This window comes from Brassica napus, chromosome C3 (assembly GCF_020379485.1).
Source record: "Brassica napus cultivar Da-Ae chromosome C3, Da-Ae, whole genome shotgun sequence".
Classification (NCBI taxonomy): domain Eukaryota; kingdom Viridiplantae; phylum Streptophyta; class Magnoliopsida; order Brassicales; family Brassicaceae; genus Brassica; species Brassica napus.
This window is the reverse complement of record NC_063446.1, coordinates 13,900,277-13,920,235: the sequence shown is the minus strand read 5'-3', so window position 1 is coordinate 13,920,235 and position 19,959 is coordinate 13,900,277. Positions and strand designations below refer to the sequence as shown.

At 34.7% G+C, this 19,959-nt stretch overlaps 3 protein-coding genes across 3 annotated transcripts; 1 reads left to right on the top strand and 2 right to left on the bottom strand.

The window, feature by feature from the left end:
- Positions 1-8,694: 8,694 nt before the first annotated feature.
- On the top strand, positions 8,695-9,920 carry LOC106388157 (abscisic acid receptor PYL6). The gene has a single exon (XM_013828161.3). The coding sequence runs from the start codon at positions 8,958-8,960 to the stop codon at positions 9,597-9,599; it is 642 nt and encodes a 213-aa protein (XP_013683615.2). The 5' UTR covers positions 8,695-8,957; the 3' UTR covers positions 9,600-9,920.
- A 2,822-nt stretch (positions 9,921-12,742) lies between these two features.
- LOC125584306 (exopolygalacturonase-like) lies at positions 12,743-16,206 on the bottom strand. The gene has a single exon (XM_048752617.1). The coding sequence runs from the start codon at positions 14,395-14,397 to the stop codon at positions 13,846-13,848; it is 552 nt and encodes a 183-aa protein (XP_048608574.1). The 5' UTR covers positions 14,398-16,206; the 3' UTR covers positions 12,743-13,845.
- Positions 14,530-15,175, bottom strand: LOC106386224 (exopolygalacturonase-like). The gene is made up of 3 exons (XM_048749395.1): positions 15,029-15,175; positions 14,634-14,945; positions 14,530-14,535 (listed from the first exon to the last, which is right to left on the bottom strand). The coding sequence occupies exons 1-3, from the start codon at positions 15,173-15,175 to the stop codon at positions 14,530-14,532; spliced, it is 465 nt and encodes a 154-aa protein (XP_048605352.1).
- Positions 16,207-19,959: the final 3,753 nt, after the last annotated feature.

The window sequence follows — 19,959 nt, the reverse complement described above, 5'->3', positions numbered from 1 at the left end:
GACTTGATAGAGAGGGATCTAGTATCCTTAACACGCCCCCTCAAGATGGAGAGGGTTCAGCCACTCCAATCTTGTTTCGTAGTTCAGTATATCTTTGACGAGGAAGCGGCTTTGTTAGTGCATCAGCCAACTGGTCTTTTGTATTGACGTGAGACACTCTGAGCATTCCATGTTGTATCTGGCCGCGGATGAAGTGGTAATCAAGAGCAACATGTTTCATACGAGAATGAAACACCGGATTGGCACAAAGAAAAGTAGCACCGAGATTGTCACAGTATATGACTGGAGGAGAGATTAAGACGATACCCAGTTCAGTGAGCAAGTTGCAAATCCATCTGATCTCTGCTGATGTGTTTGCCACCGATCTGTATTCCGCTTCTGTACTTGAACGGGCAACTCCAGATTGCTTCTTTGCAGTCCACGAAACAGGTGACTTTCCGAGATAGACAATGTGAGCATTTGTAGAGATGAAATCATCGGCATCGCCTGCCCAGTCAGCATCAGAAAAGGCATGGAGACTGAGAACATTCCGAGCTGAGAAGTAAATGCCATGAGAGGGAGTAGCTGCAAGATATCTCAGAATTCTTTTTGCTGCCTGCCAGTGAAGATCAGTGGGTCGATGCATGAACTGAGAAAGTCGGTTAACAGCATAAGCGATGTCAAGGCGTGTAAACTGTAGGTACTGAAGACTTCCAATGAGTTTCCTATACTCCTTTGGATCATCAATGACAGTGCCAGACCTCAATGTTAGCTTGGGAGCAGAAGCCATGGGCGTACAGACAGGGTTGGCATCTTCCATCTTGTACTGATGTAGGAGATCAAGGATGTACTTCCGTTGAGATAGGTGAAGGCCACTGCTGGTTCGACGAGCTTCAATGCCAAGAAAATAATTGAGTTCCTCCGGGTCTTTAACTGAAAAACGTGAGGCAAGAAGGGTCAGAATCCGCGTGATGGCCGCCTTGTTATTCCCAGTTATGAGAATATCATCAACATAAACTAGCAAATACACTAGTTCTTTCCCATTGTTATAGATGAAGAGAGACGTGTCCGCTAGTGAGTTTTTGAAGCCAAGACTGAGGAGAAAGGTTTGAAGTTCTTCGTACCAAGCACGGGGTGCTTGTTTGAGTCCATAGACAGCTTTCCGAAGACGACAAACATGGGATGGTTTGTCTCGATCAATGAAGCCGGGTGGTTGCTCCATGTAAACTTCCTCTTTCAGAGTTCCTTGAAGGAAGGCATTATTGACATCTAGTTGTTGGATAGGCCATGATCGAGAGACTGCAATATCCAGGATAAGACGGATTGTGGTCGCCTTTATGACCGGACTGAATGTAGAAGTATAATCACGCCCAAACTGCTGTGTGTAGCCTTTGGCAACGAGGCGGGATTTACAGCACTTATGACTCCCATCTGCAAAGAACTTATTAGTATAAATCCAGCGACAACCAATGATATTTTGATGTGCTTGACGAGGAACGAGCTCATAGGTCTGGTTGCGAGCAAACGCATCCAGTTCAGTTGACATAGAGCCTCTCCACCTCTTATCAAGTAACGCTTGGTTCACCGTCCTTGGTTCAAGAGGGTAGTTGTTGGTGTATCTAGCTGAGAGGTTGACTTTGGTTTTTGGTTTGGAGATGTTATTCTTTTGACGGGTGGTCATGGGATGTTTATTTGCTATTATCGGGGCTGGTTCTGGAGGAAGGGAGGAAGACGACGAGGGTTGAGAAGATGGATTTGTGGTTGGGCCTAAAGGGTTTGTGGTTAGGTTTTCAGGTTGGGCCTGAGATGGTTGTGGGCTTCGTTGGTTTGGATTTGGAGAAGAATTATTTTGGGTGTATGGGCTTGGGTTGGTTTGGTTTAAAGGAAGAGGGCCGGTTTGATTTGAAAGATTAGAGTTAGGGATCATACCTGATTGTGTTTCACGAACAACGCCACCGTCTGAGTTCTCCGATGTCACCGGCGGTGGAGAAGCTATCCTCGGGGTCCCCAGAGATGGCACAGTAGAGTCAGCGAGTGGCGGTCTGAGGGGAATAAGAGAGTGCAAAGGTTCATTTTGCTGAGGTGAGTTGGGTTCGGAGGAAGCTCGGGGTTTTGAAGATCGTGGAAAGGGGAAGACTTGTTCATCGAACTGAACGTGTCTGGAGACATAGATTCTCCCTGTTGTCGGCTGGAGACATAAATAGGCACTCTGAGATGTGGAGTATCCCAAGAAGACACACGGAGTAGAACGGTTGTCAAGTTTATGAGTGCTATAAGGGCGAAGCCAGGGAAAGCATAAACAACCAAAGATCTTCTGCTTGTCATAGTTAGGAGTGGTTCCAAACAGCTTTGCAAATGGAGATGTCATGTTTAAAACCGGAGTTGGGAGACGATTTATGAGATAAACGGCGGTGGAGAACGCATACGTCCAGTAGCTGCGAGGCATTCCTGCGTGAGATAAGAGAGAGAGTCCGGTCTCAACGATGTGGCGGTGCTTGCGTTCAGACACTCCATTGTGTTCAGGGGTATGGGGGGGGAGAAGTGAGATGAGATATGCCGGCTGCAGAGAGGAAGGACTTGAGAGCCAGGTACTCTCCACCATTGTCTGAGTATAAAGTACCGATTTTGAGGTTGAACTTATTCTCCACAAGAGGTTTAAAAGCAGTGAAAACCTCACGGACTTGGGACTTGGTTTTCAAGGGGTAGAGCCACGAGTACCGTGTAAAATGATCAACAAAGACTACATAATATTTGTAGTTGTCGACAGAGATCATAGGAGACATCCAGACATCAGTGAAAATATATTCAAGAGGTTTGTTTGAGGAGATTGAGGTTTGAGAAAAAGGTAGTTTATGGGATTTATTAATAGAACAATCTGGGCACAACGAAGGCTGTGAAGAAGAATGCAACACTGGAATAGAAAACTTTGAAACAATAGTTTTTAAAGTAGATAAAGAGGGGTGGCCCAAGCGATCATGCCAGTCTTTAAGAGTAGGTGTAGGTTTGGTGGAGACGAAAAAGGATTCAAGGGTGGAAGGGGAAGCTGGCCACTCGTATAACTCATTCTTGGTTCTGCCGTGGAGCAATGGGGCACCCGAGGATAGATCCTTCACCTGAAAGTGAGCAGGGAAAAATTCAACGGAGACTTTGTTAGTGTTACACAACCGATATACTGAGATAAGGTTCTTGTGAATGTTAGGAACACAGAGAACATTAGTTAAAGACAAGGGTTTAGAGGAAGAGGGAAAAGATAGTGAACCAGTGTGCGTTATTGGCAGAGGAGAGCCATCGCCTATGAGCACAGCATCGTTGCCATTGTACGGTGAGTGCAGAGCAAGGTTGTCAAGATCGTTCGTCATATGGTGAGTGGCCCCACTGTCGAGAAGCCAGGAGTTGTTCAGAGTGGTTGCACCAAGAGCAAGGTTCGCACGTGGTTGCCATGGTGGATAGGCGTTGTTGACGGAGACGCTACCAGTAGAAGAACCATGACCATGAAGCTGAGGACACCTGCGTGCGCTATGGCCCTGAACTCCACAGATTTGACAACGCCCCTAGTATCCTCCTTGTGAACCTTTTTGATACTTGTTGTTGTTGTTGCCATGCTTGTGTTGTTGATTGCGGTTCCACTGTTGATTGTTCTGAGGCATGTGCGGCTGATTGTAACGAGAGTTTGGCGGCTGTGTGGAAGCAACATTAGCAGTGACAGGAATAGCTGCAGGTTCCTTCAAGGAGGTGAGGAGCTTAGCTTCCTTGTTGAGAAGCTTCTCATGAATTTCCGTCACAATAGGTGTGATGCACGTCCTTCTAACTGATCCACAATTGACTTGTATTCTTCAGGAAGACCACCAAGGATGTATTCAACTTGATCTTCATGCTCAATAGGTTTCCCAAGGAGTGCAAGTTGATCAAATCTCGTAACAAACCCTTGCAGGTACTCATCAATAGTCTTTGTACCTTTTGTTCAGCCCTTGATTTGGAGTTTGATCTGCTGGATATGACCCCTTGTAGGTTTGGCATATGTGGAGGAGAGAGTGGACCAGATCTCAGCAGCTGTCTTCGCAGTGGATACAATAGGTTGGATAGTGGGCGTAATGGCACCTATTAGACCACTGAAAATAAGACGATCTTGACGGGTCCAAGTAGTGAACTTGGGATTCGGTGTGGTGACTCCGTCGTTGACAACAGTGGGCGCTGGCGGTGGAGCGGAGCCATCAAGGTGACCAGAAAGTCCATAGCCATCCAGAAGAGCCTGAATCTGGATACTCCACATGAGAAAGTTGTTTGAGGAAAGTTTGGTAACATTGGACATGTTAATGTGAAGAAGCGCTTTGGGTGTGATCTCAACGGTTTCAGCAGTTGTGGTGGACATGGTTGAATTGAGAAAGAAGAAGAAGAAGCAAAGAAGAGGGGGATCGAATAGATCGAGCAAAAGAAGAGAAGCGGAGAGATTTTAAGAAGAAAAACTTTAAGAAGGCTCTGATACCATATGAACGGTAATCTTCATATATTTCTTATAGAAGAGTGGCTACAGCATGATTATATACAGATACGACTAATACCCTAGGAGCTCTGTATTTATATATGTTACCATAAGTGTATTATGAGAATATTACAGACTTGATAGAGAGGGATCTAGTATCCTTAACATGTACATCCCGACGACCACTCGCATCTGTACATCCCGACGACCACAACGACCAACGGCTCAGCTTTGGTGCCTGTAAGTCTCCATGGTTTCATCACGGTAATGGTGAAGTCCTCAGGTTATGCTTGGAATCAATGCTTGTTCCTTCGGAAATTGAAGTCAAGCACATCTTACTGTCCGCCGGTGTGGAGGAGTCCATTCCTTTAATGTCTGATTTACTTCAGGGGATGATCCTTTCAGCTCTACCATGGGGTGAGCATGGCATTATATCCAGGAGCTACGTTTCAGATTTTGCTAAACTTGAATGCTCTAGTTGCTCTGCACATGTTGCTCAATTCTCCTGGTGGTCAAGGCGCATGTTGTTAAATTGCAGTGCCCGCTTCATACATGGTTGGCTGTCTTTGGTATATGCTTTATGGGAAATTCAGAATCCTCAAACGACAGTGGAAGCATATATGCTAACAGATTTTGGCCTGATATTTCAATGTTTATATGTGGATCAAAGTTAGCTACTTCAACCTCAAGGCATTGCTCAGTTTCATCTACAAATTTGAGACTGCTAAAGCTTGTCACAATCAGTCCGTTAAGACTATCCTTTGTGTATAAGCTTAATCAACTTTCCTCTTGACAGGGCCGAGAGAGATCTTCTTCCACCTCCTCTTTCTCAAATGAGAGACTCATTCCACCAACATCCCTCTTTGTAAGAGGTGACATTATCCCGGTATGTAAAACTGGGAATAATTACAAATTTCCTAGCCGTTTGCTACTTTGTGTAAAGGCTCGTTTGGGGCCGGTAGGTGCAACGACTCTCATTCAGATGAGGGTCGAGGTTTTGGATGGTGTTGCGACGTCACATACTATTGTGACTAATCGTTTGTTATTTGAAGATTTTGAAATGCGGTGTAAATCTTTCATAGATTGGATCGTAAGTGGCAATTTCGATATCTTAATTTCGATATCTTGCATAAAGTCTTATTAAACTTTTATCAGTTTGTATCTCTATCTTTGTTTTATGCTGAATTATGTATCTGGGATTTATCCCATCGTTTTGCACATCATGTTATGTATGATGTTGCTTCTACTCTTGTAATCGTTTAATCATAGTACTTTGGTGCACAAAAAAAAAAAATTCCATAAGTTAATAGGAATTACTAGTCCAATATTAAAGTGCAGGCATATTTTTGATTAATTTTATTTTTCTTAAGTTTCTTGTCAACCAATCTTTCATTCATCATACTACAAGAGATGCAATTTCTTCACGAAAATTGGATCATAGTGTTTGAAGTCTTCTTGCCAGAATGGCGAATCTTGAGTTTTATCAAATACATCAAACATTTATTCACATTGAGCTGAGTATATACATTGCACAAGATCCATGTTTCGTTTCTCTCCAACGATCGACGCTTGCAAGATTCGTCTGAGGCATTAATTTGAGATTGATTGTAGAAGTCAAACTTTATCATCCTTATCTTTCTCTGCTTCATGCCCATCTTTCAACACTCATCATTATACCATCCCTACTCTTGGATCTCAACAAAGAAATTTTGATCTTGTACCATATGTTGTTTGTAAAGAACAAACAAACAAGATGGAAAACTTGAATTTATTTCCGTGAACTTTGCTGTTATAATATACCTTTTCAAATGATTTTTTATATGGATCTTTAAAACTTTTAAGAGACATAATTGTCGTATAAATTGATAGAATCTCCCCAGTGACACATTTTTCACATCCTGCCATTTATGAAGTATGTTAGATTCGATTAGTAATGCTAATACTGTAATAAGTGTACTAATCTATCAACTAGGACTAGTTGGGAATATGTATAGTTGTATTTGTGTAGTTGTTGGAAAAACCAATGCATTAAGGAACCCTTTATTATTTTCCAAATTGTATTTTGTTATTATTCCCGCCACACAAATTCAAGAGCCCAATATTCATTACATTCAGTTTTGAATATAAGTTTGTGGAAGGAGACACACCAAAGAAATATTGTCCAATTCCAAAAATTTCCTCACTTCAAGTTGGTTACTTTTGGCAACTGCTTAGTTGATTTTCGTCTGAGAGCATCTCCAATGTACACTTCTACATTTTCTTCTAAAATAGAGATCTCTATTATAGAGGTGAAAATGCTCCAATGTATGCTTCTATAATAGAGTTCCTCTATTTTAGAGAAAAATATAGAGGAAAATTACTTTTTACCTCTATATTTTCCTCTATAAATAGAACTCTATTATAGAGGCATACATTGAAGCATTTTCACCTCTATAATAGAGTATCTATTTTAGAAAAAAAATATAGAGATATAAATAGAGGTGGGTTGGAGATGGTCTAACTCGTCAAATATTCTGTTATTTCTTTGTTGAAAAAAAATTTGATTATTACAATTCTTTAGTACTATCAAAACGCTCAAGTTGATTACAAGACGGGGCAAGATTTAATCATGATGGACCCATGACATGCTATTTTCACCAACTTGAATATTCAACGTGCTATAGTTATCGTTGGCTAGGTAAAAACTTTACCGGTACAGTCAGGAAGGTTCTAAACTTCCAACGAAATCCAAAATCTACCAAGGCATCCAATAATTGTACCAATAATAAATAGTGCTTAACTAACTCGAGCCATAGTGATGTTCTAGTGTGTCACATCCCATATCCAGATCATTAAATACTTCTACATTTAATTTGTAAATTCTTGGGCTATTTTGAAAAAGGAGGCGGTATATATCGTACCTGTGGATTTTGGACAACAGTTTCAAAATGACTCAGTTTGGTATTAAAATGTTACTAACGTTATATTGATATAGGAGGTGTTAGAAACGCAACATAAATTTTAAATTTACTGCGAAAATAATAACCATAACATCAATGGCGAAATAGAGGAATTGTTATTCTTATGTACCTTGAATCTACAGAAAGGATGTGTTAGAAATTTTAAATGTACTGCAAATATAATATTCAAAGTCCAAATATAAAGTTTATTTGGAAGCAAAGGAACTCTGTCCTCTATTAACAACAATCATGTCCTCCTGGGGTTATCTTCAAATGCATCGACAGAGATGTCCGTCACTTAATCGCGGCAATAAGGCAGAGGCGCAAGTTCAGCTGCCTCATGTCAGTGTGTATACGCTAGTTAGCTATCTTCATCACTACATTGCTCTTGTGCTCTCCTTGTTTTTTTATTTCTTTTCTGCCAAGGAAGCACAGCTTTAGGCTGTTTTATTGTAACCCCTAAACATTTCATTATGTAATAATAATCTCATTTAGCAACAACAAAATAATAATCTCATTTAGCAACAACAAAAAAAAATTGTTTTTTTCTAATGTTCAAAGTTATTTATTGTAATATAAGTGGCGAAAGAGTTGTTTTTTTCAAATGAACCTCGAATCGGGGAGGGGGGGGACCGCCTAAAGATCCGATTTTTAAAAACAAATATTATTAAAAATAACAAAAAGGGTCCAAATTCTTTTATATGAAACCATTTTTTATTTTCATAGGTTTATTTTTAAAAATACTTCTGGTATTTTGAAAAAAAAACATATATCTATTAAATTTTTTTAAGAAAAATAATAGTTTGGAAATAAATAAAAAATTTACCCCGGGGCCCATGACCCCATTGAGCCGGTCATGCCTCGAATGTTATTGATTTCATTTCTTCTTAATTTTTTTTCTAAGAGTGCTTGGGCTGTATCATGAAAACAGTAGTAAAGTATATTTTAAGCGTTAGATAGATTTTATTTGACTTACAACATCTGCAATGGGAGTCCTTAAGTGGAAGTCCTTAGAAAAAAATAATTAAATAATCAGTGGATCCCACCAAAAGTTAAGGATTCAATCTTTAAAATTCTTAAATAAATACTCATTTTTAGTGAATTTTTGCACTATTTGTGGGTCTCCACGACATGGCATTCCTTGTGATACTGATAACAAGTACTAATGACAGCAAAGAACCAAGTTAAAACAAAACTCAAATAGAGAACCGGTTAAGCTATCAAGAACCAATCCATAGATTTTCATGGGGAACCCGGCCGGTCCTTCGTATAAAGTGAGAATTTCTTCGTCGAAAATACACCCCAAAACAAATCCCAAGTGGACAACCGACGAACCCACAAAACTGACTTCTCTCTCTCTTTCTCTATCCATCTATTGTCCACATATACTTGCATTTTTTATATTTCCATATCCTCCTTATGTATCGCTAATACCTTATTACATCATAGGACCTTACGAAGCAAACAATCTCTCTTTTGTTTGGAAGAGAGAGAGAGCCAGAGCAGAATAAGAGAGAAAAGAGAGAGGTTTGCTTTATTACACACACATCCGTTTAAAAATGCCAACGTCGATACAGTTTCGGAGATATTCCACCGCCGTAGAAGCAGCCAACGCCACCGTCAGCACCTATCATCGACACCACCACCACAAACAGCTTCAGAAAGTGAGCCTCACGCGTGGGATGGCTGATGTGCCGGATCACGTGGAGCTTTCCCATACGCACGTGGTGGGTTCGTCCCAGTGCTTCTCCGTCGTGGTGCAGGACGTGGACGCTCCGTCTTCCGCCGTGTGGTCGATACTTAGTCGCTTCGAACACCCTCAAGCGTACAAACACTTTGTTAGGAGCTGCGACGTAGCTGTCGGAGACGGTCGAGAGGCTGGCTCCGTGAGGGAGGTCCGAGTCGTCTCTGGTCTCCCCGCAACGTTCAGCTTAGAGCGACTTGAAATCATGGACGAGGATCACCACATCATGAGTTTCAGCGTCGTGGGTGGAGACCACAGGCTTCAGAACTACAGATCGGTGACGACGGTGCACGAGTTGGCGGACGATAATAAGAAGACACGTGTCGTTGAATCATACGTCGTTGACGTACCAGCGGGTAACGATAAGGAAGAGACTTGTAGCTTCGCCGATACCATCGTTCGTTGCAACTTGCAATCGTTGGCTAAACTCGCCGAGAAGCCATCTAAATTCTCGTGATTACAGTTTTATTTATTTATTTATCAATTCTCCTTTTTTACCAACCTACAAAAAAGTGAAGATGGTTTTGTTTTTTCGAAGTTAGGGTTTTAAGGTTTGCTAAACGTTTGTTTCGATGATACTTTAGTTTACCTTTAAAATCATTTCTTCTTGAACTCTTTCTGTATATATAAATCTCGTAGCTTTAAAATAAACAGGACATTGTTTGTTTAGGTTCTTAATTTCCATAATATTCCTCGTGCGCAGTTACGCTACATATGTATGATCGTTGGTTGATCATGAAACAGTATAATGAATCAGCTAATGAGTGTTGTTTCTATATTTCTAAGACTGTGATCTCTTTTAACGTACGTAATAATGTATATTACCGACATTTTTATTAGGATAGTACTCATTGAAATAATTACTGATATCCATACTAAATGAGGAGATATGAACATTTCTGGGCAACCATAAAACCCATGTGCTGATCCATATGATTCGTCTTTCCTATATACTCTCTCCATATCACTTTAAATGGTGTTTTAAGAGAGAAAAAATGTTTCATTCTACAAACGAGAAAAATTGAATAAAATTTTGTAATTTTTTATATTTTGATACAGGGGGAGTATATTATTAGAGATACAAGTATATATAAATTTGTAACTATATATATCATTTGCATTCTCCTAAAATGTACAAACAATAGAATTACTTGGTCTTTAATCATTGTTACGCAATCAGAATGTTCGATCCTTAAACATAAACTTAATCCAGTCAGTTAGTAATTTCTATTCTTTAATTGTAATTGTATTTTTGATAAAATTTAGTTACGGTATATTGATATATAATTATATAAATATAATGATATAGTGCTAGGCCAAGATAAATGGTGACGGGTGATCCTGAAACTTGGTAGACTGAAAAGGAGATTACAGCATTATTAGAATTATCTTCCTTATTTCGAAACTACAATTTTTCAAATGCTGTCATTTCATCAACCAACTTTCCAGTAATACATATAGGATTTTGTTTTTATTCACCAAAATAAATTAAAATTAATCCTACAGAACTACTATTACTGCCAATGATAAAATTCATCGGGTCTATTTTATTTTTGAGATGTGTGAACCGTTACAATGATTCAGATGCCAAAACTATTGCTTTTCCAGATTTTCTTAGGATGTGATTGGCGACAACTTGCGGCGTAACTGAGTGAAAAAATAAAAGAGAAAATGAAATGTGGAGAAAATGTGTTACGCTCGTTTCCACTTCATTTTAGTAGAGAGATGATTGACCAAAACCAATGCACTTTTATCTTATTGGTATTTTCCCTTGATTAGTGAAAAAAAGTTGGAATGAGAGAAAGTCAAATTCAGAATAAAGTTTTACTCTATTAAATACATACAGTCACATCAATCTATACAAGAGTTATTGGTATTGATGAGAGTAACCAGGCGTAATACATTAAAAAAAAATTGAGAGTAACAATAAATAGAATAAATAATGTAACACAAAAAGAAAAAAATAAATAAATCCAGCACAGCACACTTTTTTTTTCCACCCGAAAGAAAAAAATAATCACTTTTACTCTATTTAAATAGTAACCAGCAGAAAAGTAAGTGAATTTTTTTTTTAACCTTATTGGTTGTATACTGGCTGAAGCGAGAGTAACTATATTTTTTTTTGAAACTGAGAGTAACTATATTTCCCATCAAATATGTATCGCCATTTGTGACGTTCAATCGGAGCCTATATATATCACGCATAAAATGTAAAATATCGAAATTATATATAATATTATTTCTTATTTGAAATAGAGAACCCATTGAGCATGATGAAAAGACCTTCATTCTTTCAAAGTTTCCAAAAGCAAGATTTCGAGACTTGTGAAATCAAATTCAAGATTGAATAGATGATGCATAGAAATGTATATGATCGTACGTAAAAATGCAAGTGGGGGTGTAATAAAATCCAACTTGTTATAGAAAAAAAAACAAAGCATGCAAGTTGCAAAGAAAAAAACGAAAGTCGTTTCTACGTACTATTATTCTTTAACACCTTTTAATATAGAATGTAAATCTTTCTTTAATATATTCCATAAATAAATGCATATGTTAGTAAAAAACAAATTGATTTATATGATTATTAGTTGTATTATCATATTACGAATTATATATAAACTTTGTAGTGGAAGGAAAGAATTGCAAGTTGAGATGCAAGTTGGCAAGGAGGCTGCTATTAATGTTCTCACTCTTTTGGTCGTTTGTAAAATGACGTTAAAATCTACCCTTCTTATTTTCATGTGTTTTTTTTTTTGCAGCACTATTTTACATTTACTTATTTTTTCTTTCATATTTTATTTATAAACCCCATAAGGTTTTTACATATTGTTAAGCCCTTTTGTCAAAAAAAAAAGGTTTTTACATATTGTTTCATTTTACTTTAAATATAATAACATATGCATTTCCGCGTGAACATGAAATTCTGACGAGTCCAAAGAGAGAGAGAGACGCTTTTTGGCATGTGACATGTTGCAATAAAGTACTAGTATTTAACTATTTTCCTTATATTCCAATCTATATAAACATGGATAAAAGATCGTGATAACGTACATAGTTGTGATATAATAAATTCTTTGAAAAAGCAACGGTAGTTCATATTTTCATAGTCTTAGCTGGACTATTCGAAAACAAAATAAACCTATACAAATTAATAATTTTTATAAATTAATAAATTTTGCCAGTCCAAACTTGGGCCGGTTCAAAATTTGACACAAATCGATAAAATAATAAGATAATAATTTTTTAGAAAATTTTATGTAAATATATAGTCCCATTAAAATTATAAATTAATAATTTATATGTATAGATATTTTATATAAATAGTAACATATTATTATATTGTTTGCTTTATATTTACAATGGAATTATCTTTATATTTTCTTAATACTTAATATATTTTTGATGAGATTTTTTAATATTATATCTAAAACCACATTTAAGTTCTATGCAATATACATTATATATACCATATAATATTATAAAATTAGTATAAATGTCAAATTTCAAAAAAATAACAATTAATGTTTATACACCAAAATTAAATATTTTTCTTATTTTAAAATAAATATATCTTAAAATAAAAATCTAAATAAGAAAACTTTTTAAAATTAATATCTCTATAAATTAATAAAATTTCAAAGTCCCAATATTATTAATCTATAGAAGTTTTATTGTATTAAATTAAAAAGATGTAGCTATCTATATCTTTAGTCATTTCTGATATAGACAATTAATATCCATCCATATGAGTGTGAAAAAGACAAACTAAACTCAACATCTAGCATGAAGAATACTCCGATCGAGGACTAACATTTTCAATGTACTATATTAGCTTCTAGTGCAATTTGATTTAGCTTAAGAAGCTAATATAGTATGGAGACCACTATATTTGAACATATATGTTTATCTGATTTCTATTTGCTCTCTCATTTAAAACAGAATCTTAACTTTGGTGAAAATTCAATTAGGTATTTACCAGTAAAATTTTTTTTGGTAATGCTTGGTTTTAAAATAATTATATTAATATGATTTGTAAACAACTCTAAATCATCACCAAAAGAACTAAATCTATACTATTATTATTAGAGAAGTGATTTCGACTATTTGTCACATTTTCCATAATTATAAAATAAATCACTACTCTAATTAATTTATATCATAAAAAGTTATTTTAATAAATATTTATTGGGACCTAATATTTATTTATCATAATATTTAAGAAAATGAATTAATAAACATATATTGGCAAATTCTACCGATCTCTATATACTATTATTTAAAATATTATTTAAGTATGTATATTTATCATGGTATTTGGGGGTACAACACAGCAACTAGAAATTATACAAAAAACATAAGGAAATATAAAATAGTACAACACACGGCCATTGTTCCCATGGGTCGTTGAATCAGTTCAGGCAATGCTGAGGAACCATCTTGCCACGTGTAGAACCATCAACATTCTCACATACCGCAGTGGAAGGACCACCCTCGACTCCCTTATGCTCTAGGTTAATGTCAATTAGCTCAACCTTCTTGCACGGAAAGCTCTTGCTACACTGTAGATTCACCGCCACTTTGTTTGTCGATGTTCCATATATGTTCTTTAATTTAAGGTCTTGGATTTGAACGTGTGACTCTCCCTGAAAAAATTAATGAAAACACAACTTTCTTTTTTCTTTTGTTGTAATAAGAGAAAAGAATTATCTAAGTTTGTATCTTGCACATAGAGATTTCACCTTGTTTTCACAAGGTGGGTGAGGACAATACTTCTGGTCGATGTTGATAGGGTTTCCAACGTTAATCATCTGAATATTCTCGTACACAAAGTTAGAAACCAAGATCTTCGAAGCTGAAGACTCCCAAGTCTTGATCCGAATACCGTCGCTAGTGCCGTTAAAGACTATGTCTCTTACGGTTAAGCCATTAACGTCCTTCTCTTCTTTGTTCTTCCCTAAGCTTCCGACACTGATCCCATGTCCGGGACCACAGTTGACATTAGAGATATCCATGTTGGTGGTTCCGGAAAGGATGGCGATACAGTCGTCTCCTGTACCAATGTGTGTCCTGGAGATGTTAATGTTGCTACAGAACCCAAACTTTAGCCCATCGGTGTTTGGGCTGTCGCCGGGAGCTGTTACAGTGACGTCAGTGATGTTGAAGTGATGGACAGAGAAGAAGTTGAAGTGTCCCATTTTGCTGTTGAGTGATGTTATCCCATTGATTCTTGAGTTGTTCACGAATGCAAATCCCATGGTCTGTGAGAATAATCAAGTTTAGTAAGACACTAGCAGACTAGAATATAAGATATAGACATATTATTATGTGGATATTGCCCCCTTCAAAACTATATATACTCGTTTTAATGACGTTTTCTATCTAGATAATTAAATCTATGAATTGAAGGGGTAATAGAAAATAATTGAATTGCACAATTTTCATTGTAAAATCATATAATAAAGCAATATGTAAAACGATTAAGAAGTGGTACCATAGCTAGCTTAGGACAATTGGGGTTTTTGTGGCAGTCATTTAGTGGCCAAGACTCTTTCCCTTGGCCGTCGAGTGTACCGGCACCGGAGATAATAAGATTGTTAATGTACCTGAATTGGATCCATGTGTCATTCTTAATGTCCCTGGGGTTTGAAGGAGCCAGTAAAGTTCCATCGATAACAAATTCAATCTGATTCGCGCATGGCCCTACGAACTCTACACCACCGAGATAAAACGTTCCTTTCGGTACGTAGATTTTACTATTACCACCTTTCCTTGTGCATGCGCTTTTCCATATGTTTGTGAACGCCTAATTTTGGACAAATAAAACAAAACAGAATCGATAAAATGTTTATTTTTGCGTGTTTCTATACATATTGGTCATGTACATACCTTGGTGTTATCAGTTTTTCCGTTAGCTTTGGCACCATAGCGTTGGACGTTAAAAACCTTTGGCCTGTTGGTCGGACGACTTGCAACGGCGGCGACGAACAAGAGAGACAAACACAAAGCCTTAAACGCAGAAGCAATGCAAGTCATCTTCTTATTTTGTTCAGGGTATATAAAAGTGAGGATTTTGTGTTATTAATAAATGTGTTTAAGACACGATGAGAAGTGTCGATCTACTGTATTTGCTTATATAGACTTAATTAATGTGTTTCCATGAACTGTTAGTATAATTCTATTTTTTAAACACAAGAACTTGATTCTTGTTACTAGTAAGTAATCATCGGCTAATATTGGGCTGTTTCTTTTGCATTGCTTTTGGTTGATTATTTATGGTTATGGAAGTGTTCATATATGGTTATCTGATTTCTCTTTGCTCTCCCATTTAAAACAGAATCTTAACTTTGGTGAAAATTCAATTGGGTATTTACCAGTAAATTGTTTTTGGGTAATACTTGGTTTTAAATAATTATATTAATATGATTTGTAAACAACTCTAAATCATTACCAAGATACTAAATTATACACATATACAAATTATTTTTCATGTAATAATGATACGTACTAACTACTACTAAGTTAAAAATGTAAGGATAGTTTCAACCATACCAAAGATAATGGTTAGTTTCCTAATTAACACCTAAGAACATTGGTAGTTATTTATTACACTATATTTTTTATGAGGTCTAACGTATATTTTTGGTCAGTACAATGGATTAATATCTTTTGCTATATCTGGATGTATAGAGGATCGGCTTAAGCAACAGCTTGGTTTCATTTGAAGCTGAGATCATCCAAGGTTCCAAACATCTCTTATTCAGTGGGTGCTAGGATAACACTTGCGCCTTGCGCAAGGTAAATTAATATGAAAATTATTTAAGAAATATTGTATGGAAAAATAAATTTATATTCTTGATCGAATTAATATTTTGACCCTTAAATTTTTTTTGTAACTTTTTTTAATTACATAATTTATTTACAGATGAGCTGATCCCATTTTTAAAAATGTTTTAGGTCAAAAAATCACTTATCGCATAAGAACGTTCTTAACGTTAAGGCCGAAGAATTTCAGGTCTACTATTTGGTTACAATGAAACTATGTCAGCTCAGTTTTATATCATGATTTAGAAATTTAAAAGTTAATTATGGTCGTGAGAAGTTTACGTTCACATGTCAATCCTATGTATCTTCAATATATTTTTCTTTTTGTGTCTTTTTTTTCATTTTGGTTATTGCTCGATATAAATATTGATTTTGGAGTTTATTCTCATTTCGTTTGTTTGTTTTGGTCTGAGATTTAGAAAATGTTTAAGATTTAAAATTATTAATGAGATACAGACTTAGGTTAAGATCCGAACCTTTTGTAGAATAAATATTTTATATTTATTACTTTTTTTTTATGTTTTCTGCATATTTTGAAATAATAAAATAATAAGTATATATGCTAAATAACTAAGAAATCAGTTCTACTGTGTAATAAATTAGCGTGTGCATATAAATCAAATATCATTTTTGTTTATTCGCAATTATTTTAGGGTAAATAAATCAAAACAATCAATCTTATCTATCGTATATGATATATAATTAAATTTAAATGATATTAATATAGATAATAGTATATTTTTAATATGGATATTTATTAAAACAGGTTTCTACTTATATGATTTTATGATTATTTGCATATTTGTGTAACAAAATTTTACACCAATGATTTTTTTTTTAATGTGGGATGTTTAGTAGTTTCAATAATTTATAATCATTTTAAAAAAACAATGAAAATTTCAAAACTAAAATATTAACTTTTCAATTTATGTTTAATGCAAATATTAAAATATAAGTATGTATTTTCATATGATGTATAGTTTAATTTAAATGATATGAAATATATATATATATATATATATATATATATATATATATATTAACATAAAAACATATTAAAATAAAGTCATTTATTCATATGGTCTTATAATCATTATATCTTACTATAGAAAAAAAATCCAAACCTTGATCACAAAAGTTTATGTGAGAATTTTAACAGTTTTAGTAATTTATATTCGTTTCGAAAAATTCAAAGTACAACATATACAAAAATATCTAGGTTTTTTTATTTGATTAATGTAACTGTGTTTTTTATTTTAATAATAAAGAAATAAACAAAAATGATAAAAAGTATACAGATTTTTATCAAATCTTTATTATTTAAAATCATTAATTGTCATATATATTTTAATTACATTAGGTAATTCCATAGGTTTTATTTAAAAAAAGAATAGATAATAAATTTCAATTTGATAAATGAGTGGTCCATAATGGACATACTATATAATATAATATTCTCTAGCAATTTAATTTTGGACCAACAAAATTCTCAATTGATTATAAATTCACCACGTAAGCAAAATTTCATTCCAATTATGTGGCAATTCAGTATTACACTTTTTAATTAGCACAAATTACAGATTATAGTTTTTTAAATGTTTCTCTATTAATATATAGGGGATTGAGATTTCTTGGTACGGTGCTTCGGTATTGTTAGTGTTGAGGTTAAAAACTAATCTAAAAATAAAATATAATTTGGAAAAAAGTTAACCATTCAATTGAAACTTATACACGTTAATACTATACCTTATTAGGATTTAAGAATCTGCTTTGTTTGAACTCGTGTCTGGTAAATAAATATATTGCTTTCATTTAGTAAATAAGTTACACTTTCTCAAAATACAATTATGTAAATATATAGCGGTTAAACTCCGGCTCGAACTCGATAGAACCCGAGCCGGTCTCAAACCAAACTTTTATTTAACCCGAATTAGGCTAATTTTGATAAACCCGAAGAATCGAAACTCGATTGGACAAAATCGAAACCCGATTGGGTCCCGAATACTCAGGTCTAGTTTATATAAGACTGATAGTTAGGTTTACGTGATACGTTCATTATTATTAACTTTTACGAAAGAACATTATTAGCATTTTCCTTAACTACCAAAACAAATTTAGGCAATTCATTCCTTAGTTTTGAAGTCATATTTAGTCTTCAATATAAATTTCCATATTTACCTAATGAAGAATTGTGTACCAAGCATAAATATTTGATATATATGATCGTTTGGTGACCTTATAGTTAGAATATAAATAAATATTTTGTATTTATTTGTTTCTCTTAATAGCGAAAAATATAAATTATACTTACCAAAATTCTATTATTCTATATTGTACGTATATCACTGACATAAAAAAAAATTATGCATTCTAACCGAAACCACCAAAAGTATTTGATTGATTATGGTTTGGCTCAGTTTGAATTAAAATGACTTAACAAACATTAATAATAGACAAACCGTATATTAATTATGTTTTATACTGATATGGTTTTGAAATATTTTTGTATACAATATAAAAGGATTTTTTGATTAGTTAAATACGTACTCGTTCTTACTATATGGTATACTGTATAGGAGATTGAATGTCCACTCGAGTATATTTTATAGAGTTCCAATTATATTGTTGTCTTCAACATAGAATAACAAAAATTCAACTAATGTAGAGATTCCAGTTTACTCAACTTATATGTGATGAACCTAATAATAATGAACAGTTTGTACGATTCTTTTTTGTTTACTACTGGGTTTTTAATTGATTTAGACTGATTGTACATAATGTATATTTTTATCCAAAAAGAGTCACATTTGCAACAGTCTTCTTTGATTTGTTTAATAATCATGTGATTTGTTCTTCATTTATCTTTGGTGTAGGTGCAGCTTTTGGAAGAAACGTTTAACATGCAAGAACCTTACTCATAATATACAAAGAACTGATATATAAGGCACTCGTTGGTCATAATACGAATAAGACGAAAAAAATTAAAAGCGACTTTTGATATAGTTATGGAAATATGTGACAATGTTATATTAAACTATGGTTTATATTAGGTGTTCTAGAATTCTTAGAAATAGGATTTTGAAGGCATTTAGAAGTGCAATATAGGATAAAGTTTTTTTTTAATTAATACAAAATTAAGGTTCTAATTTTTTTAAAGATTTTCAATTAATATATAGGAGATGTGAATATGACTTGAGAATAGGTCAATGAAAGTTTTTTCAAAGTATAATAGAATCTATCTATATATATATATATATATATATATATGTTTGCTTCTCTCCTATGCTGCCACCTATGATGCCACGTCAGAAAGTCATGCGTTCTGGAGCTGACACGTGTTCAGATAAGTAAAACTATGCGTTTCATTTAATCGAGTTATGTTTCGTTTGTTCACATGTTAATGGGCTTCTAAACATTTAATTGGCCCAACGGAGAGAGGTTGTCTTTCCCGATGGCGTGACCAAAAATTAAGGCTCGTGTCCTCTTCGATCTACACCAGCTATGGAGGAGATATGATGAATTGAGTGAATCAAATCGACGTGAAAAACCTATGTGTCAAGCTTTAATTGCGTCTTTTCGTCTTCTGTTGTAATCTTCCGAAGCGTTACGTAACAACCTTCATAAATGCTTCCACGATTTCTCATTCATTGTATCTCGCTTTATTCCTTTTTCCTAGCAATGAATCTCCACCTATAAAAAGGTAAAGCTTCATCTCTTGAAAATCATCCTCACAAATCCAATAGCATTCGATATTTTCTCATTATAATAGTTAACTCCTCTGTTCGACTTGCTGATCTGAATTATGGGTTGTTCTTCCACCTTAGAGGTGAGGTTGCTCAGTTTCTGGAAAATTGACATGGTTTTTTATTGATTCTAAGATATTTTGTTTTTAAAACATATCTTAGCTAGTATTGAAATAATTTGTTTTTACGAAGAAGGTTGTATAATCTCAAAAAAAATTGAAAAATTGTATCCTAATGAGGGATTCTTTGATA

Excerpts from the sequence above, each read along its gene's own strand:
- LOC106388157 (XM_013828161.3), top strand. The coding sequence starts at position 8,958 with ATGCCAACGTCGATACAGTTTCGGAGATATTCCACCGCCGTAGAAGCA.
- LOC125584306 (XM_048752617.1), bottom strand. The coding sequence starts at position 14,397 with ATGGGATTTGCATTCGTGAACAACTCAAGAATCAATGGGATAACATCA.
- LOC106386224 (XM_048749395.1), bottom strand. The coding sequence starts at position 15,175 with ATGACTTGCATTGCTTCTGCGTTTAAGGCTTTGTGTTTGTCTCTCTTG. Across the intron at positions 14,946-15,028 it reads GAAAAACTGATAACACCAAG|GCGTTCACAAACATATGGAA; the intron begins GTATGTACATGA and ends GTCCAAAATTAG.